At 37.0% G+C, this 19309-nt stretch overlaps 1 protein-coding gene across 2 annotated transcripts in view; it reads right to left on the bottom strand.

Annotated features, from left to right (window-relative positions):
* The window catches only part of DYNC2H1 (dynein cytoplasmic 2 heavy chain 1), a 352433-nt gene that overhangs the window by 69820 nt on the left and 263304 nt on the right, over positions 1-19309 (bottom strand). For both annotated transcript variants that reach the window (XM_023208014.3, XM_023208015.3), the window contains one exon: positions 4872-5081. In XM_023208014.3, the coding sequence (XP_023063782.2) occupies positions 4872-5081 (210 nt within the window). The remainder of the gene's footprint in view (positions 1-4871; positions 5082-19309) is intronic.

Genomic DNA, 19309 nt, shown 5'->3' with positions numbered 1-19309 from the left:
CATTATCTTACATGACACACATTATGTTGTAGCCCATTTCCACTACGTCCTATCAATAGGAGCAGTATTCGCCATGGTATGGTGCTTTGTCCACTGATTCCCCTCATTTTCAGGTTATACAATTAATCAGACTTTGTCTAAAATCCACTTCACCATTATATTTATAGGTGTTAATTTAACCTTTTCCCCACAGCACTTCCTCAGCCTATCCGGTATGCTCCAACGTTACTCTGATTATCTCGATGCGTATACCACATGAAATATTATCTCATCAGTAGGCTCATTTATCTCACTAACAGCGGTTATACTAACAATTTTTATGAACTGAGAAGCCTTTGCTTCAAAATGAAAAGTTCTAACAACTGAACAGTCATCTACTAATTTAGAGTGACTTTACGGCTGTCCACCACCTTACCACACATTCGAAGAAGCAACCTATGTGAAAACCTAAGCAAAAAAGGAAGGAATCAAACCTCCAGAAACTGGTTTCTAGCCAATCCCATAACCTCTATGGCTTTCTTGATAAGATATTAGTAAAATCATTACATAACTTTGTCAGATTTATAGGTCAAACCCTGTATGTCATAATGGCTCATCCAGTTTAGTTAGGCCTTCGAGGTGCTACATCCTCTATTATGGAAGAATTACTCACTTTCCATGACCACACTCATAATTATTTTCCCAATTAGTTCCCTGGTCCTATATATTATTTCCCTAATACTCACAACAAAATCAATTTATACTAACACCATAGATGCCCAAGAAATCGAGACTGTCTGAACTATCTTACCTGCCATTATCTTAATTTTAATTGCCCTTCCATCCCTACGTATTCTATATAAAACAGATGAGGTTCACAACCCTTCTACTACCATCAAAACAATTGGTCACCACTGATACTGAAGCTATGAGTGTACAGAATATGAAGAGTTAGGCTTTGATTCTTATGTAACCCCAACAGCAGACTTAAAGCCAGGAGAGCTTTGACTCCTTGAAGTTGATAACCTAACAGTTCTCCCAGTAGAGATACCCATCTGTATATTAGTCTTATCAAAAGACGTCCTACACTCATGAACTATTCCCTCACTAGGCATCAAAAGAGATGCAATTCCTGAACGCTTAAACTACCTTGACTGCTACATGACCAGGCCTCTACTATGGAGAGTGCTCAAAAATTTGTGGGTCTAACCACAGTTTTATACCTATTGTCCTAGAATCAATTCCCTTAAAAAATTTCGAAACCTGATCCACAACCACACTATAATATCACTGTAAAGCTACTTAGCTTTAACCTTTTAAGTTAAAGATTGAGAGGTCGGCACCTCTCTGCAGTGAATGCCTCAACTAGATTATTTCCACATGATCTACTGTTATCTTGTCAATAATCATAACTTTATTCTATATTATTCAGTTAAAACTATCAAATGTCATTTATTACACACCCCCTACACAAAAAATAATCAAAACGCAAGAACATTTAACCTCTTGAGAATTAAAATGAATGAAAATTTATTCACCTCTTTTATTACCCTGACATTTCTAGGTCTACCCGCAGTAGTATTAACCATTTTATTTCCCACCATACTATCTAACCTCCAATCATCTAATTAGTAATCGACTGATCTCCATTCAACAATGAATAGTTCAACTTGTACTAAACCAAATAATAATTGCTCATAACATTAAAGGACAAACCTGATCCCTAATACTGATATCCCTAATTTTCTTCATTGCCTCGACCAATCTCCTCGGGCTTCTACCCCATTCATTTACACCAATTACCCAATTATCAATAAATTTAGGTATAGCAGTCCCCTTATGAGCAGGCAGTCATTACAGGCTTCCGGTTTAAAAGAGAAAATCTCCTTAGCCCACTTTTTACCACAAGGCAGACCCATACCACTTATTCCTGTATTGGTAATCATTGAGACTATTAGCCTATTCATCCAACTGATAGCACTAGTTGAACAATTAACAGCCAACATTACAGCCGGCCACCTACTAATATACTTAATCAGAGAGCCACACTAGTACTATCAACTATTAGTCTTCCCACAGCTTCAATTGCTTTCATTATTTTAATCCTACTAACCATTCTCGAATTCACCCTAGCCCTTAAGCCTCTATCTACATGACAATATGTAATGACCCACCAAACACATGCGTACCATATAGTCAACCCCAGCCCCTGACCATTAACAGGGGCTCTCTCAGCTCTTCTAATAACATCTGGCCTGGTCATGTGATTTCACTTCAACTCTACAACTCTTTTAACCCTAGGCCTATTAACCAATACACTATCTATATACCACTGATGATGTGATATTATCCAAGAAAGTACATTTCAAGGCCACCATACAACCATTGTCCAAAAAGGCCTCTGATATGGAATAATCCCATTTATTATCTCAGAAGTATTCTGTGCTGGTTTCTTCTGGACATTTTACCACTCTAGTCTAGCTCCTACACCAAAATTAGGGGGACACTGACCCTCAACAGGCATTTTTCCCTCAACCCCTTAGAAGTACCCCTCCTGAATATATCTGTATTACTTGCATCAGGAGTTTCAATTACTTGAGCTCACCACAGCCTAACAGAAGGTAGTCAAAAACAGATAATTCAAGCACTATCCATCACAATTACTTCAGGTATTTACTTCACCCTCCTATAAATCTCAGAATATTTTGAAACCTCTTTCACTATCTATGATGGGGTACATCTTACCTCTTCACTATCTCTGATGGGTTACCAATTACCTCTTACATTTTTTATTAATATCACATAGAACCATCTTGAAATATCTTATTCCAGGCCCTAACTTAACTACCTCTTCCTGAGATGAGAATTACAGTAACCTACACGGTATTCCTATTTCTATAAACTTATTTTGTACAATGATACCAGATAAATACCTGAAGAGCTTTTCATAGTAAAATTATCCTAAAATAACAATAACAAGAACAACATTTGTAGGGTGCTTGCTATGTGCCAAGCACTTTACTGATGTTTTAATTCTTGTAATAATCCCATGAGGTAGGTACCATTATTGCCCTCATTTTACAATGAGAAAAGCGAAGTTTAGAGATGCTTAATTAACCTACCCAAGGTTACACAGTTGCTATGTGGTAGAATAGAACTCAAACAGGCAGACATATTCCAGAGGCCACATTCTTAGCCATTTTGCTATATTATTTCTACATATAAATATAATTATTGCCTACAGCATTTAATCCAAGTTCCTTTCTTTGGCTTTAAAGACCTCAAAATCTAATCCAATCCTAATTATACTTCATTGTGTACCAGTTCTACTAGACTTACTGTTCTCTTCTACATGTCATCTTCCTATATTATTATTTTCTCTTCTAATTCAACAGCAATTTGTCTTACTGATACATTTTGTTCTCTACAGCATATAGTTGGATAAAGAAATTTACTCTCAAGGGCATTTATATTTTGATATATAAATTTGAAGCATTTACATTTATTATGACAACAGGACATACCCAGATTCAAATCGTGATTCTGGAACTCTTTGCTCTGTGACTCTGGTTATGTAACACCCCACTGCCTCAAATTCATCACAGTAAAACAGAGATAATAGTATGTCACTCAGAATGTTACTGTGGTGATTAAATGAGTTAACTAAGTAAAGTTCTTAGAAAGTTTAGAATCCTTTCCAACTAGTTCCTTCACTGTGCCAAGAATCTTCCATGACTGACAATATATCTACTCCAAATTAAAAACAAATTAGTTACAATCTGTGGTACAAATCAAAACTATAGTATTTTGATAATCACAGTTGATTAACAGTAATGGCAATCTATGCACAAAGAAAAAGCAATGCAAAACAGATTCTTTTTCAAGGTAAAAAAGAAGATAAGGATGCCAGAGTAGACGTTTCTGTATATGTAGAAAAGCACTGGATATTTTAATGTTAGTATATATATATGAATGTAGGAAGTTCCAGGAAGGCTATTGTTTTATATTCAAACAGAATATAAACAGAGAGGACTTTTAGGTTGACTATCAGAAGATTGCCTATATTGAGTATAAACAGCAAGGAGGGGGGGAAAAGAAAACTTAATTCCTATAGTACTCCAGTGAAGTATTTTCCAGATACCAACTTCTGCAAAGTTTCTATTCTCCAAACAGCTAAAATAAATCTATGCAGAACATCCCATATTTTTGTTTCTATCAAATAGCTATGAAATACATGGATTTTACTATCATTTAAAATGGTCCAATTTTTCAGCACAAGAAGTGTTGATTTCCCCTTTTTCTAAAAGTATCTAGACTTTTCACTGGTAACCATCTTTTCCTTACTCTCAGTATATGGGTTACAGGCAAAGATAAATCCATCCCCAGCTCTAAGAAGAGGCATTTGGCTGAAGCTGTGGTCAGTGAGAGCTTTGCACACACTGCCCACTGAACTAGTATAGGAATAGGCGTAACACGTGAGCCAACTGGTTTTAATCAAAGCAAATCCTAAGGTTTTTGTGTGCATTACTAGAAAACAGGTGTTCTTTCTGTTGGACTTGGAGCTCAGAATATAAAACTCAAGCTCACTTATAGGGGACCTGCCCCAAAGTGAAATCAACATAGATTTCATTATATATACAACACTAGATAGTTACTAGTCAACTACATAAGCTGACACCCTAATGACAATTTAAGTTCTTACATAAGCTGGCATAATGCTAGATACCACTGGATTCTTCAGTTACATCAGCCAATTAATTTTTATATGGCTTAAGCCAGTGTGACTTGGGTCTTCTGCTACTATTAACTATATATTCCTAACAAATATATGTGTGATGGAGGAGTCACTTATAAAAATGAAATAAAAATACATACAGTTAGTACTCACTTACCTTTTGGTTTAATAAAGCACTTCCCAATTTTTGTACTTCTGAACTCAATAAAGTAGTTCCTCTGATGACTTTGCTGAGAGCAGCAAGAGACTGGTGAACACTTTGTACTAAACGAATAGCATTAAATTGTTCAAGAATGATGAATGACAATATTGGAGATCCTTGTCGATCATTAGGAGGAGGCACTTTCTGATGTATCAGGTTTGAATTCTAAAAGAAAAATGTTATAATATTTACTGAATAGTAACACAGATCACTGATATATAAAACGCTTTGAAACTTATTTAAACCTTTTGTTCTATTCCATTTTAAAAATTGTTTTTGAAATGCTTTTATTTATAAATGGTCAAATGTATTAAGTCAGCAAATACACAGGAAGGGAATTCTGGAGTTCATCAACATTTAAAGTGGTGTGTGGAACAGGCACGGTGGCTCCCGTCTGCAATCCCAGCACTTTGAAGGGGCCAATGCAGGTGAAGCATTTGAGGTAAGGAGTTTGAGACCAGTCTGGTTAACATGGTGAAACCCTGCCTCTACTAAAAATACAAAAAAAAAAAAAAATTAGCCGAATATGGTGGTGTGCACCTGAAACCACAGCTACTCAAGACGCTGAGGCACGAGAATTGCTTGAACCCAGGAGAGGGAGGTTGCACTGAGCCAAGATCATGCCACTGCACTCCAGCCTGGATGACAGAGTGAGACTCCATCTCAAAAAAGGAAAAAAAAAGAAAGAAAATATATGGGAAATAAGAATTAGGAATAGTGAAAGGGAAACCACATTAAGTAATAGTATGGTAAGAAAAGAAAATAGAAAAAATGGCATCCTGTAAGTCAATGCAAATAGATCAGAACAGCTGCAATACTACTCAACCACTACAAAGAGAACAGAAGAGATCACGGTTTTAAAATAAAATGTGAATGGGCATTTATTTCAATTTGAAAATTACAACACCAAACCAGAGTAAAACCAAAAACAAAATCTTGTGCTCAAGATCAGTGAACATTATATCTTAGTATTTATTTCTATATATATACTTTAACAGAGGCTGTGATATATGACAGTTCTGGGGTTTCTTGAGAAAAACTGAAGGAATCCCATTTGTTTCAAAATAGCTTATGTGATTAAGAGAAAAAAATCACTGTCAATAATTAAAAGAAAAAGATCACTTTCAAAAATATCATAAAAGTGTCAAAGAGCTGCCAAGAAATAATTGTGGAAAGTGCTATTCTCTTACCTACTACTCATTATCTTAAATTTTCTCTACGTATTCTGCTTACAGTCTTCATTAAGGATCCCTTCTCCTCATTCTACCAGTTGCCACATTGACAAGTCTATGGTGGCACTGTTGCTTTTTCATCTATGTAGCATAGTAAGTAATTTAACGTACCATGGTTATTGCCATTAAATAAATCAACATTAAGTAAATTTTATTAGCATAAAATCATTCCTAAAAGCAGATTCAGCCTATGAGCTTAAATATTGACATTTTTATCCCTATCACTGCTATATTTACATTATGAATACTCTGAAATCGTTTTTGAGATACACACATACTGAATCCAGAGGGGGAAAAAAGTCTAATATTATGAAAAATTAATTAGAATTAACTACTTGTCAGAGCATGCAATAAGTAATATTTAGCACATCTCCATCCTAAATCAACTAAGTAATAAAATTCAAATAAAATTTGAGTTATAGACCTTCTGTAATCCTTTATATTAAAACAGGGTTCCTAGCAGTAAATAATATGTGGTATTTAAATATTTATCAATCATATACTAAGCAAGATTAACAAGTACTAATTTAGTTTGTTTCAAAGTATATTTTGTGGATTTTAATCCATTTTATTAGGTTGATAGCACTGTTTGCACTGTCACTTAATAGAACAAAAACACTCAAACTTAGATCATTGAAGCAAGATTCCATTTATCTACAATCTGAGAAAATAGGTAGCTAAATTTATTAAACATTTTATTTTTTATTTATTTACTTTTTGAGAGGGTCTTATTCTGTCACCAAGGCTGGAGTGGCTCACTGCAGCCTCGACCTCTTGGACTCAGGTGATCCTCCCACCTCAGCCTCCTGAATAGCTAGGAATACAGGCACCCATCACCACACCCAGCTAATTTTTGTATTTTTTGTAGAGACAGGGTTTTGCCATGTTGCCCAGATTGGTCTCAAACTCTGGGACTCAAGTGATCAACCTGCCTTGACCTCCCAAAATGCTAGGATTACAGGCATGCGCCACTATGTCCAGCCTAAACTTTTTAAAAGGTTGATTTAGCAATCCCCACAATATCCAAGCTGAAAATAACTCAATTCTAAAAATAAATACAGCTGCTTTAAGCATTCTCAAAAGATGAATGGAGCATATTTATGCAGTAGCAACATGTTAAATTGTATGTTACATAGTCTTGAAAATAAACTCAATATTTATAATTCAAATACAGCTAACAATCACAAAATGAGTATGTTACAACAACTATGCAGTATGCTTTCTGATGAAACTAGCAAGTGAGAGCCATATGTTTACTTAATTGATTACTAGGGATTTCTTTAATGTAAGTACAATTGATTGAATTGTATTTTTTTTTTTTGAGATGGAGTCTCGCCTGTCACCCAGGCTGGAGTGCTGTGGCCAGATCTCAGCTCACTGCAAGCTCCGCCCCCCGGGTTTACACCATTCTCCTGCCTCAGCCTCCCGGGTAGCTGGGACTACAGGCGCCCGTCACCTCGCCTGGCTAGTTTTTTGTATTTTTTAGTAGAGACGGGGTTTCACCGTGTTAGCCAGGATGGTCTCGATCTCCTGACCTCGTGATCTGCCCGTCTCGGCCTCCCAAAGTGCTGGGATTACAGGCTTGAGCCACCGCACCCGGCCTGAATTGTATATTTTTGAAGGCTTGCTTCTTACATTTTAAGGTTCATCTGTCCTTAAAAAGCTCAGTGTATACAAACAAAATCATTATCTGATCATGGAGCTGCTAGGAGGGAATAAGCTTTTCTTTTCTTAATTCCTTTCTGTCTGCTTTTCTTTCTCTCATTCTGTCTCTTTCTCTATTTATTTTTATTGATTTAGAGGATACAAGTGCAGGTTTTTTACATGTATATAATGCTCAGCCTGTAATCCCAGCATTTTGGGAGGCTGAGGCGCGCAGATCACGAGGTCAGGAGATCGAGACCATCCTGGCTAACACGGTGAAACCCCATCTCTACTAAAAACAAAAAAATTAGCCGGGCGTAGTGGTGGGCGCCTGTGGTCCCAGCTACTCGGAAGGCTGAGGCAGGAGGATGGTGTGAACCCGGGAGGCGGAGCTTGCAGTGAGTGAAGATTGCACCACTGCACTCTAGCCTGGGAGACAAAGTGAGACACCGTCTCAAAAAAAAAAAAAAGATTTTTAAAACGAGAATGACCCAACTAGCCACCCAAATCAAGAAGCAAAACATTAGAGAAAAAACCCAATAAAATTAAAGGATGTGCAAATGAAAAGGCATATTCTACTATGTAGGAGGTATTATCTCTCAGCATAACATACATGTTTGTGAGGCTGGGGCTAACTGCAAACAGAAGTTCTCCTTTACAGATGATATCCTGTTAGGTTCTGCCAGTGGGATTTCTACAGAAGAACGAGAAGCTGGAATAGAGGAAAAGAAACTTCCTTCTTCATGTTCACTTGAGATTCTTTTCAGTATCCTTCCAACAACAGCAGCTGGCTCCAGTGTCCAGCTTATTTTGGCACCCTCAGCATGAGTCAAAGGATCCCCCCTCGAACACATCAACACTTCTGAAGAGCAGCACTCCTTCCTCAGAGGTCTAAGTCTGGCTCCAAGGGGTCTTTCTCCAATTCTGCATTCAGATTACCTCAGACTCTTTGATTCCCTTTGTTCCTCTAGCTCTAGGGGAGGTAGCTGCTTCCTGCAAATATCTGTTATTCCACTCTTGCCTTTTTGCTTTTTGAGCTCTCCAGTGTTACTAATTCTCTATATTAAATTATCCATTAAAATACCTAGTATTTGTTCTACTTCGCTGACTGAAAGTCTGTAAGTAAATGACATAATTTTTATTATCAAAAGGAATGAAACATATCAGTTTAGAAGGAGGGGCATAGATAAAGTTTTAATAAGAACTAAATTCAAAGGGAACTCTTTCACCTGGTACATACAAAACAGTGAATTCGTTTGTGGAGTTTCAGAAGTGTTAGCAAAAAGAAAGCTCTAAGCACAACTGAGAAATGCTTTCATCCAACAAAGGTATGTATTACAAATAAGTATCCTACCACAAAGTTTTGAAACATAGTATATAGCAATCATTTTATGACTCACCTTGATTAATAGGAAAGAAAATTGGACAAGACTCTGAGAGGAAGAAATTATCAATTTTAAAGATATTTTTAGTTCAACAACCTAAGAAGGTACTATTTTTACTTTCTTAATTTTATTTAACTTCAGTATATTCTTTAGAAATTAAGCTATTCTAAATCTACAAGTTTAATTTGGCAGATACATAAATCTAGGGAATATTCTGGACAAAAATATAGTTACTGGTTCAACTCTTGTTCAGAAAAAAGTCTATCACCTATTTTTCTCTCAACAAATTCTACCAGCCCAAAAGAGATTGTTTTATGTGCACCTCTTATATGGGTAATTTAAATGAGAATTAATGGGAGTTCTGAAGCTATATAAAGTAGATGTAAATTGGTTAGAATGTCAGTAATTCTCAATAGATATCACCATCAACCAGGTATTAAAAATTGCTGGGTGGTAGCTGGTATGTAATAAAAATTTTAAAGCAAGAACTGACCTTTCAAAGGCATACATGGAGAATACTAAAGAAGATTAGATTCTTTGGGTGTTATACTTTTTATTATTTTGCTTTTCAAATGATTGTTTTCAAACTTACTGAATTTTTCAGAATACCAGGAAAAATTACACAAAAAGAAGATGTTAAATTGTGTATTTGAACAGTTTACACAATAACGAGTTAACCATTAACACAAAGTCATGTTAAAAGTTATATATTTAAATATATATTTTACCAAAAAATATAGTCACTAACATCACTACAAATTTAAAGACACAGTCTTAATCTTCAAGCATGAACGTCTAAATTAATAAAAGATTGGGCACGTGGCTCACGCCTGTAATCCCAACACTTTGGGAGGCCGAGGCGTGTGGATCACGAGGCTCAAGACCAGCTTGGTCAGGATGATGAAACACCATCTCTACTAAAAATACAAAAATTAGCCGTGCATGGTGGCAGGTGCCTGTAGTCCCAGCTATTCTGGAGGCTGAGGCAGAGAATTGCTTGAACTTGGGAGGCGGAGGTTGCAGGGAGCCGAGATTGCGCCATTGTACTCCAGTCCAGGTGACAGAGCAAGCCTCCGTTTCAAATAAATAAATAAATAAATAAATAAATAAATAAATGATATTGAATATGGCAGTGTCATAAACACTACTAGTGCTTGTTATGCTAAGCTTTTATAAATGCACAAATCCTTAAACAAGGATGATAATATTTAATCTATGAAGAGTCCACGTTTCAAAAACTGCGATCACATCTGTTTGTTATTAGATCCATATAGGATTTCTGTGAAGACTGATTCTACTTTTGAAGCATCTTTGTACTCTTCTTACTTTATATTCACACTGCCACAATACTAAAGTCCCTACCCACCTTGCTCTTAGAACATTATAACTTCTTAATTGGTTTTCAGGCCTCTATCTTCTTAATCTAAGCTTCTATGTACATCCTCATCAATTTTGCCTCTATAAAACACAAACCTTTTATATCACCTCCATGCCCGCTTCTTATTAGTTGTTATATCCTCCTTGTCTAAAGGATAAAGCATAAGCACTCCAGAATGATATTAACCCCTTTCCAACCTAGTTCTACTGGCTACAGTTAGGTTAGAATAACAAACATGGCAGGTATTTCCTTTTCCCTGGAATACCATTCCACCTTTTTTTGTCTAAAGAATTCCTTGGCTGGGCATGTTAGCTCAGGTCTGGAATCCCAGCACTTTGGAAGGCTGAGGCAGGTGGATCGCCTGAGCTCAGGAGTTTGAGACCAGACTGGGTAACAAGGTGAAACCCCATCTCTACCAAAAATTCAAAAGATTAGCCAGGCTGGTGCTGTGCACCTGTGGTCCCAGCTACTAGAGAGGCTGAGGTTGGAAGGATTGCTTGAGCCTGAGAGGCAGAGGTTCCAGTGAGCTGAGATCGCACCACTGTACTCCAGCCTGGGTGACAGAGGGAGACCCCATCTCAAAAAAACAAAAAAAAAAATTCCTCATCACGTAACCTCCAAAAAAAAAAAGTCTTCCCTGACTTTCCTATCAGCAGAATTAATCATTCCCTCTTCTGGGCTCCCAAAGAAGATTGTAATACCTGTACTCTTTTTCGTGTGTATATTGGTATAATCTTTAGCATAATTTCTAGTGTAAATCACTAGCATCTAATATAGTACCTACTGCATAGTAGTCCCTCAATAGATATTTAATAAATAAATGAGCAAATGAGAAAACAAACGACTAGAGAGGGAAGAGGTTATTACGTTATTTTACCCATGAGAAACCTAAGAAAAACTTCAGAAGTGATTCAGACCAGTCCAAAGGTAGTGAGTTATCTCGACCGTTTACAGTCAGTTACAGAAATGATTCAGCTAAATTCCTGTAAATACTTAATGGGTAAAGATTAGAACCTGGATGACTCGCTGCTCTTTACTTTTCATCATAAATTGACTGATGTTTGCTAAAGTGTAATTATTCCATTAAGTTTAGCTAGTAATTAACTATAACCTGATAAAAATAATGACAAATTCTAAAACTAAAATGTAGCCTTAAATTCTTTCATTTGAATCATTTGTATATATAAACTTTAAAATTCTCTCCTAAATAAGAGAATTCCTGTTTATTCAAGTGCCAGATCTTAACTTGCCTAGTTTAAAACATAACTTTTATGGAAATTATTATTTAAGTTATATATTGGTACTAGAAATACAGAAGGGGAAATCAGTAACAACTGAGAGGGCTTCTGGAACACGCTGGAGCATTACCTGATTTTTATTGGTTAAGCATAGCTAGGAGATTCCAGGAGAAGGAAAGAGCATTTAGAAAGTCCTCACAGAATCTGTCACAGTTTGTTCATGCAACAGTGAGATCTGCTTTACTATAGAAGCAGCTTCAAGTTATGGAGGGGAAAAAAAGGATTTTCCTTAGAAAAATAAATGTTACATTAATAAAGGATGATTTGAAAGGAAGTAAGAGTCAAAATTTGGAGTTTTCTGCCTTAGTCAATAAGGAATAGAAGCCTCCATCATGGTAACGGCTTTGGGAAGAAAATGGGAGGGGGAAAATTATAGCAGAATGAAAAGGAAAATATTTGATAAATTTGGCTATTATGAATGTAATATAAAAATTTGGGGAAACTTTATTTTACAAATGAATTAAAATGGAGTTTTAAAAGTTACCCTGGTTTATACACAAAATGGAAAACTATCTCCCACTTCCAAATCTTGTGTTTGACAAAAGGATACTGAACACAGAAGATGGCACAACAGGAATGGGAAACATCTGGAAGAAAGAAAGTGTTGGGGTACTTGTAAGTGGGAGGAGAGAACATGGTAACTGCCATGGCTGGGGCAAACCAGACTAGAGAGAGATTTTGGTTGCAAACTTTTCTTTTCACATTGTCTTGATTGCATCATTATCCCCTGTGTCACTATTTCAGAGCTAAAAAAGAGCAATATCAACAACTAGACATAGCCAGCAGCGAACCTAATATACCATAGCATGCAATCCAGCTGGTTTGAGTTACCAGGAATAGGTGGAAAGGTTGGCTTTAGAGTATCAAACAGAATAGATGCAAACAAAAACAAAAACATACACTTGAACATATTATGGTGCACTACATGAGTGCAAGAGGGAGAAAAGACAGAGAAGGTCCCAGAAAATCTATTTCACAAAATAATAGCTGAAAACTTCCCAAGTCTTAATATCAGAGACAAAGGATACTCTGAAGGAAAGAAATAGTCACTGTCAAAGAAATAAGAATCAGGTTAATTTTTTCAATAAAAGACCAATGAGTAATATTTTCTAAGAGTTGTAGGAAAAGAATTGGAAAGCTAAAAATTGATCTGCAGCTATACTATCAGTCTACTAGAGAAATGTGAAGATGAAATGAAGATATTTTCAGATGTAAAAATCCTCAGAAATGTTTATTGCACAAAGTGAAACATTTTAAAATAATATTTTGGAATCGCCTTGGAATTAGAGGTTACTCTCTCTGAGCCAGACACTGATTATTTTCATTTCAGTGAGATGCAAATTTAAGCATTATAAGCAATCTCTAAACTATATTTGATTTTAACCTCCTGAAATTAAAAACCTGAAGTATCTAAGCAGTCCCAGCCATCACAGTGGCCTGAAAATCTACTCTCTATTTGCAATCTCCCAAGGGCTTACCCTAATTAGCTCATTTTGTGTAAGTGAATTGATTTCTCTTAAAACAAATGGTAAGAGCTCTTTTCTTAATCAGAGCAAAGTAAGGCAACCAGTCCTACCAATGTTAGAACTCAAAGTAGAGAACTTGAAATATATATGATAAATTATCACAAGAAAATTAAAGAGCAAAGTGACTTCTAGCATGCCACTAACAAACAAGGCTCATAAATATACTCTGTTGCCTGTGTGAAATGAAGGGATTTGGGAGACAGTAGGTAAAATCGGGACAGAGATGTACAATTCTTAATGACAATTATAAATATTTGGATCATAAATTTTTTTTAAAGTTTATGCTCAGTATTAATGGAGTTAAAATAACTTTTTGGACTGCATGTGCACATCTTTGCAAGAAAATGTAAAAAGCAGCCTTCAGCCTGGCATGGTGGCTCACACCTGTAATCCCATTACTTTGGGAGGCCAAGGCTGGAGGAATCACATGAGGCCAGGAGTTCGAGACCAGCTGAGCCAACATGGTGAAACCCTGTCTCTACTAAAAATACAAAAATTAGCCAAGTGTGGTGGCACATGCCTGTAATCCCAGCTAACTGGAAGGCTGAGGCATGAGAATCTCTTGAACCTGGGAGGTAGAGGATGTAATGAGCTGAGATTGTGCCACTGCACTCCAGCCTGGGCAACAGAGCGAGACTGTCTCAAAAGAAGCAATCTTCACCCTATGTAAATGTAAAAAGTAACTTCAAATTCTATAAAAGTAACTCTTCCACCAAGATATGGAGAAGAAAAAATTATTTGTATTTTGCATATTCATACTAGAATTAAATATACAAGAATGTAGAAGATTAGTTTCATTTTTAATTTAGACATTTAAAAACAGGATTATATAACTAAATGGTTAGTTTTCCACCAATATCTATAAGTATAATCAAAAGACTAAAAAGTACTTATTTAATAAGAATATTAAATTTTAGTAAATATTATGTACAATAGTCTGATCTCTCTTATACGATATTACTTTATTGAAAATAAACTAAAAAATACAATTGAGTGCTTCAAAAACAGACTAGGACAAGCAGAAAAAAAGAGTCTCTGAACTTGAAGTCAGGTCTTTTGAAATAACCCAGTCCAAGGGGGAAAAAATAAGAGGAAAAAAAGAATGAAGAAAGCCTATGGGTCTTATGGTACACCATTAAGTGAAAAAATATTTGCACTACATGAGTGCAAAAGGGGGAAGAGACAGAGAATGTCACAGAAAATCTATTTCACAAAATAATAGCTGAAAACTTCCCAAGTCTTGGGAGAGATATGAACATACAGAACCAAGAAACTCAAAAGGTCCCAGTTATATTCAACCCCAAAAGTTCCACATTTCAATCAAACTGTCAAAAGTCAAGGACAAAGATAGAATTCTAAAAGCTGCAAGAGAAAAATGTGAAGTCACATATAAGGGAATCCCCACTAGACAGTCAAACTTCGCAGCAGAAGCCTTGCAGGTCAGCAGAGAATAGGATGAGAAAGTATTGAGAAGAAAAAAAAAAAAAAATCAGTCAACAATGTAATATCCAGCAAAAGCTATCCTCCAGAAATGAAGGAGAAATAAAGACCTTTCCAGATAATTAAAAGCTGAGGTAATTCGTCACTACTAGAGTGGCCTAACAAAAAACGATCATAAAAGCACATGAAAGTATAAAACCCACCAGTAGATGTTAATTTATAACAAACTAAGAATACTGAATTGCTCTAATCATGCTATGTAAATCTTTCAATTCTTTAGTATGAAGATTTAAAGTCAAAATGGTGAAAAAAACAGCAGCTACAAATAGTGGCTAAGGAACCCATCATACACAAAGATGTATATCAAGATAACACAAACACAAATGAGGGAGAGAAAGGCGTGTAGTAGTGTTATGCAACCAAAGTTACGTTATCAGTTTAAAATACTCTATTACAACTACAGGATTCTTTATGTTAGCCCTATGGTGAAAACAAAGAAAGAAATTACAACAGATACACAAATAAGAAAAAAAAGTAAACAAGGCTTGGCAACACTGAAACAACCAAACCAGATTTAAACAAGAGAAGAAAAGACCAAAGATCTAAAAAACAACCAGAAAACATTTAGCAAAATGGCTGAAGTCCTTACATATTGATAACCTTAAATATTAATGGGTTAAATTCTCTGTATAAGTCTGTTCTCACATTGCTACAAGGAGATACCTGAGACTGGGTAATTTACAAAGAAAAGAGTTTTAATTGAGATGCATCTCTGCCTGGCTGGGGAGGCCTCAGGAAATTTACAATCATGACCAAAGGCACCTCTTCACAGGACAGCAGGAGAGAGAATGAGTGCCAGCAGGGGAAATGCCAGATACTTATAAAACCATCAGATCATATGAGAACTCACTCACTATCATCAGAACAGCCTGGGGAAACCTGCCCCCATTATTCAATTGTCTCCAACTGGGTCCCTCAAATAAGACATGGGGATTATGGGGATTACAATTCAAGATGAGATTTGTGTAAAGACACTGCCAAACCATACCATTCTGTCCCCGGCCCCTCCAAAATCTCATGTCCTCACATTTCAAAACACAATCATGCCTTCTCAACAGTCCCCCAAAGTCTTAAGTCATTCCAGCATTACCCAAAAGTCCAAGACCAAAGTCTCATGTGAGACAAGGCAAGTCCCTTCCGCCTATGAGCATTTAAAACCAAAAGCAAGTTAGTTATTTCCTAGATACAATGGGGGTACAGACATTGGCTAATACACCCATTGTAAATGGGAGAAATTGGGCAAAACAAAGGGGTTATAGGCCCCATGCAAGTCCAAAATCCAATAGGGCAATCATTAAAATTCCAAAACGATCTCCTCTGACTTCATATCTCAAATCTAAGCCATGCTGATGCAAAAGACAGGCTCCCATGGCCCTGGGCAGCTCTGCCTCTGTCGTTTTGCAGGGTACAACTCCCCTCTCCTGGCTGCTTTCACAGCTGTTTTTCTGTGTCTGTGGCTTTTCCAGAAGCACAGTGCAAGCTGTTGGTGGATCTACCATTCTGGGGTCTGGAGGATGGTGGCCTTTTTTTCACAGCTCCACTAGGCAGTGCCCAGTACGGACTCTGTGTGGGGGCTATGACCCCATATTTCCTTTGTACACTGCCCTAGCAGAGGTTCTCCATGAGGGCTCCAACCCTATAGCAGACTTCTTCCTGAACATCCATCTATTATCATACAGCCTCTGAAATCTAGGCAGAGGTTTCCAAACCTCAATTCTTGTTTTCCGTGCACCCACAGGCCCAAACCAGGTGGAAGCTGCCAAGGCTTGGGGCTTGCACCCTCTGAAGCAACAGTCTGAGCTGTACCTTGACCCCTTTTAGCCACGCTGGAGCAGGTGGAATGCAGGGCACCAAATCTCAATGCTGCACACAGCAGGGGGGCCCTAGACCTGCCCCAAGAAACCATTTTTCTCTCCTAGGCCTCCAGACCTATGATGAGAGGGGCTGCCATGAAGGTCTCTCTGACATGCCCTGGAGATATTTTCCCCATTGTCTTGGCAATTAGTGTTTGGTTCTTCCATTATACAACTTTCCATAGCTGGCTTGAATTTCTTCCCAGAAAATGAGTTTTTGTTTTCTATTGCATCATCAGACTGCAAATGTTCCAAACTTTTATGCTCTGCTTCCTCTTGAATGCTTTGCTGTTTAGAAATTTCTCCTGCCACGTACCCTAAATCATCTCCCTCAAGTTCAAAGTTCCATAGTTCTCTAGGGCAGGGGCAAAAAGCTACCAGTCTCTTTACTAAAGCAGAGCCACAGTGACCTTTGCTTCAGTTCCCAAAAAGGTTTTCATCTCCATCTGAGACCACCTCAGCCTGGACTTCATTGTCCATATCACTATGAGCATTTGGTCAAAGCCATTCAACAAGTCTCTAGGAAGGTCCAAAGTTTCCCACACGTTCCTGTCTTCTGAGCCCTCCAAACTGTTCCAACCTCCGCCCATTACCCAGTTCCAAAGTTGCTTCCACGTTCTTGGGTATCTTAATAGCAATGCCCCACTCTTGGTACCAATTTACTGTGTTAGTCTGTTCTCACATTGCTATGAGAAAACACCTTAGACTGGGTAATATATAAAGAAAAGAGAGAGAGAGAAAGTGCCAGCAGGGGAAATGCCAGTAGCTTATAAAACCATCAGATCTCATGAGAACTCGCTATCATGAGAACAGCATGAGAAAACCACCCCCATGATTCAATTACCTGTCACTGGGTCCCTCCCATGACACACAGGGATTATGCGGATTACAATTCAAGATGAGATTTGTGTGGAGACATGGTCAAACCATATCATTTTCCAATTAAAAGATATAGTGTGGCTGAATCAATAAACAAGACCCTACTATATGTTGCCTACTCATTAAAGACAAATGGACTGAAAAGAGATGGAAAAGATATTCCTTATAAATAAAAACCAAAAGTGAACAGGAATAACCATATTATATAAAATAAAATAGATTTTTAGTCACAAATACTTTTAAAAGACTATGGAGCTCATTATACTAACGGTAAAGGAGTAAATTCAAAAAAGAGATATAACAACTGTAAATATAGATGCACCCAAGAGAAGAGCACCAAAATATAAAAAGCATATATTATTAGATCTACAAGGAAACAGACACTGCAATATAGTAATAGTAGGGGATTCTAAGACCCCACTTTCAACAATGAACAGATCATCTAGACAAAAAATAAAAAACCATTGAACTAAAATTGCACCATAGACCAAATGGACCTAACAGACATTTATAGAACATTCTATCCAATAGCTACAGAATACACATTCTTCTCAACTGCCCATGCAACATTCTCAAGGATATGTTAGGTCACAAAAGAAGTCTTAAGAGATTAAGGAAGATAGAGATCATATCAAGTAACTTTTATGACCACAATCATATAAAACTAGAAATCAAGAAAAATTTAGGAAATTGTAAAAATACATGGAAACAAAACAACATGCTCATAATAACCAATGGGTCAATGAAAATCAACAAGCATTTTCAGTTAGACTAAGAAAAAAGAGAGAAGACTCAAAATCAGAGTCAAAAAAGAAGACATTAGTACTGATATCACAGAAATACTAAGTATCATAAGAGACTATTATAAGCAACTATATGCTGACAAATTGATAACAGAAAAAAGTGCATAAATTCCTAGACACATAAAATTTACCTAGATAAATTATCAGTTAAAAAATGGGGTCAGGCATGGTCACTCATGCCTATAATCCCAGCACTTTGGGAGGCCAAGATGGGTGGAGTACCTGAGCTCAGGAGCTTGAGAGCGGCCTGGACAACATGGAAAAACCCATTCTCTACAAAAATTAGCCAAATGTGGTGGTGCACGAATATAGGCCCAGCTACCTGGGGGGCTGAGGCATGGGGATTGCCTGAGCCCAGGAATTGGGGCTGCAGTGATTCAAAATCGCACCACTGCACTCCAACCTCAGTGACAGAGCGAGGCCCTATCTCTACATACACACACACATACACACACACACACACACACACACACGTGCGCACACACACAATTGAACAATAACAAGTGTGAAAACTGAATCTATAATAGAAGCCTTCAAAAAAAAAGCTCAGGACCGGATGACTTCACTGCTGCACTCTACCAAACATTTAAAGAACTAATACCAATGCTCTTCAAACTACTCCAAAAAAATAAAGAGGAAGAAACAATTCTAAACTCATTTTACAAAGCCAGCATTATTGTGATTCCAAAACCAGAGAAGGACACAGCAGAGAAAAAGCAAACTATAGGCCAATATCCCTAAAACATATACATGTGAAAACTCTCAAAAAGATACTAGCAAACCAAATTCAAAAATACATTAAAAAAATCATTCAGTATACTAAAGTGGGATTCACCCCAGGGATGAAAAGATGGTTTAACACATACAAATGAATAAAAGTGACACACGTTAAGAC

Source organism: Piliocolobus tephrosceles, chromosome 13 (genome assembly GCF_002776525.5).
Source record: "Piliocolobus tephrosceles isolate RC106 chromosome 13, ASM277652v3, whole genome shotgun sequence".
NCBI classification, from domain to species: domain Eukaryota; kingdom Metazoa; phylum Chordata; class Mammalia; order Primates; family Cercopithecidae; genus Piliocolobus; species Piliocolobus tephrosceles.
The sequence above is the reverse complement of the archived record's forward strand: the minus strand, read 5'-3'. Positions and strand labels throughout refer to the sequence as shown.